The sequence below is a fragment of the Rutidosis leptorrhynchoides genome, chromosome 6 (genome assembly GCF_046630445.1).
Source record: "Rutidosis leptorrhynchoides isolate AG116_Rl617_1_P2 chromosome 6, CSIRO_AGI_Rlap_v1, whole genome shotgun sequence".
Classification (NCBI taxonomy): domain Eukaryota; kingdom Viridiplantae; phylum Streptophyta; class Magnoliopsida; order Asterales; family Asteraceae; genus Rutidosis; species Rutidosis leptorrhynchoides.
Genome location: NC_092338.1, coordinates 84,428,909 through 84,432,873, shown reverse-complemented (window position 1 = coordinate 84,432,873; position 3,965 = coordinate 84,428,909). Strand labels below are relative to the sequence as shown.

At 30.9% G+C, this 3,965-nt stretch overlaps 1 protein-coding gene across 1 annotated transcript; it reads left to right on the top strand.

Moving 5' to 3' along the window:
* Positions 1-1,599: 1,599 nt before the first annotated feature.
* On the top strand, positions 1,600-3,022 carry LOC139855887 (protein SRC2-like). Its single transcript, XM_071845128.1, has 2 exons — positions 1,600-1,753; positions 2,231-3,022. Exons 1-2 carry the CDS (start codon positions 1,664-1,666, stop codon positions 2,627-2,629), a joined length of 489 nt encoding a protein of 162 aa, XP_071701229.1. The 5' UTR covers positions 1,600-1,663; the 3' UTR covers positions 2,630-3,022.
* The last annotated feature ends 943 nt before the right edge of the window (positions 3,023-3,965 follow it).

Sequence of the window (3,965 nt, the reverse complement as noted above, 5' to 3'; positions counted from 1 at the left end):
CGGGTCATTATATATATGGTTGACTTCGTTGTGATTAATTGGTTTGCATAGTGTGGGGTCTAGCCTTATATCATTATTATTAGATTTTCGCTCATGTATATCTCAACGACATACGTTAAATTACTTTCAAATGGCAGTATCGACATTACCCAGAAGGGTTAAACCACCTTTGCGATCATATGTCATTCATACACGCGTTAAATTAAGAGGAAACTCAAATCGCAACAACCCTGACAGTGCGGTTGAAGGTTGAAAAAACCTCTTCCTAGAAGCTAATTGTTACCAGTACCAATTAGATCTCGACCCTTGGAATTGAACATCCTCCTACTCGTTGAGGACAAACATGTCACTCCTCGTATACCACTTAGGCAATGTCTTGGTGGTACCACATACGTTAAATTACATTTAATAAAATCGTAATGTTATAAAATATCCAGATTTATCACTAATACATTTATAAAAATGATAAATAGTAGATTGAATTAAGGTTGCAAAAATCGGAAAAAATCGGGGAGTTCTCGGTCGAATTCATCATGCTGTCAAGTTCTCGGTCTACTTCTCGTCCAACGGCCAATTTCTCGGTCGATATCCGATTTTTTCAATTTCTCGATCAATTTTTCGGGGTAAATATAATTTTTATACCTATATATTACGGAGTATGTATTATAAAAAATTATATAAGTGCTTGTGTGTTGCTATATATTATATTATGTATCATAAAGATCATCTAAAGAGGCTAAATTTTATACATATATATTCGAAAATTTATATTTATAATAAAAAGTCAACGTTAGTCAACAACCGATTTCTCCCCCAATAATTGTTCGGCCAAGTTTCGATTTTTGCAACCTTGGATTGAATAAAGGAGTATCAAATAAAACTTTTAATTAATTATCCAATAATTGTTCGGCCAAGTTTCGATTTTTGCAACCTTGGATTGAATAAAGGAGTATCAAATAAAACTTTTAATTAATTATGATACATCGTTGTTGAGTTAGGATTATATTTATATAAAAAAGTTAACGTAAGTCAATAACCGATTTTTCCTTTAAAAATTGTTGGGCATGTGAAACATGTAAATCTCTCAGGGGTGACTAGTGGATTAACTAAGTTAACAACTAAAATCATTATAAGATATACTCCACATTAATTAACCACCACTTTAAGCTTATAAGGGAATCAAATATTCGTTCTTTAACCGATGTGGGATGGGTTAATACAATATATGACTCAGACCTCGAGCCTCTTTCTACTGTAAATTGAGACTCGAGACATAACTGGCCCAAGCTAGTTTGATTTGGTTATGTACGATAGATACACAGCTCTAGAAAGAATTTGTGTTTAATGATAAGATTGAAGATGCTGTTATACTTGTGAAGAATATTTTTTTATCCTTATAATGTCAAGTCATAGACTTGTTTAGCTAGTTAAGGAAGCATCGTTCACTTAAGGACTAGTCAACAAATACACAAAGCACAACTTGCTACTCCAATCCAATTAGAGTAATAAGTATTTTAGGTTTTTTGTATACCAAGTCTACCTACTAAAAGTCGTCTCTATATATTTTTCTCACTTTATATGCAGGGAGAGACACTTGGAACAAACACAAATACTCAAAAATATAAATTAAGGAAATTAATGCAAAAAAAAAAAAAAAACAAAAATGGAGTGCAGAAAATTGGAATTGACCATTAATTCTGCAAATGATTTAAGAGAAGTAAGAAGAGTTTTCAAAATGAAAGTTTATGCGAAGGTACGTACCTTTATATACTACTTAATTTATGTTTCTTGAGTTCAATTCCTTAATAATAGTTAATATAAGAATCATTTATACTTTTATTCACTTAAGGACTATGCTATATTTTGGTTAGCATCTCTATATTGGAAATTTGTTAGCCTAAGACTTAAGTTGTGATCAGGGCCGGATATTGGGCTATGCAAGGTGTGCAATCGCACATAGCCCGACATAGCCCGGCCAATATCTAAAAGGGCTAAAAAATTATAACTAGTATAGCTGGTGAATGAGTTCTGCTCCAATACTTAATATGGCTGGTGACTGAGTTCGTTCGTATATAAAAAGCTTAATTATGTTTATTGAACATGGTTCATAAAATTGATATGACAGCCCTGGTTGTGATGTATGCAAACAAAGCTATGTTACTTTATGTAGATATCTTCTTTTGACATGGATGTTTAATTTTGAATCATATCATATGGTATCACTATATAGGTTCTTATTGGTGGGAACGATAAAATGGAAAAGAGAACTCCTGTAGACAATCACGGCCAGACAAATCCAGCATGGAATTACGCCATGAAGTATTCTATAGCCGAGTCATGGTTACAACATCATGGGACAATGCTTGTGATCAAGCTTTATTGTAAGCGTAAGCTTGGTGATCGATACATAGGAGAAGTTCATCAGTCGCTAAAACAACTACATGATTACGCAAGTCCAATGGGCGGCAGTGCGGTTGTGTTTTTCCCTGTCCTAATGGGCTCGGTGGAATCACAAGGGAGACTTTGTTTTTCGTATAGATTTGGCGAAAAGGTGGCTATTGAGAAGCAAATGCTTGCAGAAAGTATTGCATCTTTTCTAATAGATACTCCTAGTAGTGATGCAACATGATGGTCCACCACCCTTTTGAACATAATCATTTTAGAACCATCCATATCAACCCTTGTAAATATAATGTGTAAACTGTTGTTGTGATGTGGTGGGGCAATTTAGATCAAATAACTAGTTGAGAGTTTGATATGCACATATTGTTCCATCATAATATATAATGAGAGTTTGATATGCACATATTGTTCCATCATAATATATAATGGATGAACCTCAAAGGGTGGCTTAGTGGTTGGATTTTTGAAATCACTAAGGAAGACTCAAGTTCAATCTCCGCTAACTACTCACTTTGAGGTCTTACTTTCAACAAATAATAATAATAAAATTTTAATACAAAATGGATATTATTAAAGTTTTGACAGTCATATATTTTTATCTTTTGTGTTGTCCGCGGTGATAGTTGCGGTAGTTTTGTAGAAGAGTGAAAAACGATAAGAGCGTTAATTTGTGCTGTATCGATTTTATGTAGAGTGTTTGTAATAATTAAGAGTGTTTGTGTGTATGATATGAATCTTTTAGAATCTATACATTATTATAAAGCGAGTGCCAATAATCTTACGTGTCGACTTCTCAATTAATCTGAGTTAAATTTGCACACGTGTCATTTTCATAATTAAACTAATTTAAATAAGTATTAATATTTCTATATTTAAATATATTATGAATTCTTAAAAATATTAACGTAATCCCTAACTTCACAAGGAAATATATACTTAATATATAAGGAAATATATATTTAGTTATAGGACGGTTCTATAGAGTATATATCTTATTAATCTATTTAAACTTTAAATTACGTTTTACATTTTGAAAAAACTGATACAATACAATACATCTTACCTAATTCTTAACTAGATATAGATATAGATAACATAACATTAAAATATAAAATATAGTTATTTTAAGATATAATTATATTCAATTACTTTAATGTAATACATTATTATTTTCAAATTAAAAAAAAAAAAATACAATGACATGGCATCATAAATAATTAAGAAGTTCCAAGGTTGACACGTTGGAAAACAACTTACGCGTCGAAAGATAACACAAGATTATACATTTATTAGTAATTATATTATATTTAATATAATATAATTTTATATTTTAACAATTTAAGTTAATTTCATAGCGAAAGATAACACAGATAAAGTTACATGCATCACATTTACTCATCTTATATTTAATATATTAAGAGCAACTTTATTTTAACTATTGTGTAACGACGGGCTCATACACTAGAGATCATTTTATTGTAAAATAATTGAAAGATTTTTTCATTATAATTGTATTCTACACCTAATCAGTATCAATGTTGACGTTATCGCAAACTAATTTA

Coding starts and splice junctions, on each gene's coding strand:
- LOC139855887 (XM_071845128.1), top strand. CDS start 1,664: ATGGAGTGCAGAAAATTGGAATTGACCATTAATTCTGCAAATGATTTA. Junction 1,754..2,230: donor AAATGAAAGTTTATGCGAAG/GTACGTACCTTT, acceptor ATCACTATATAG/GTTCTTATTGGTGGGAACGA.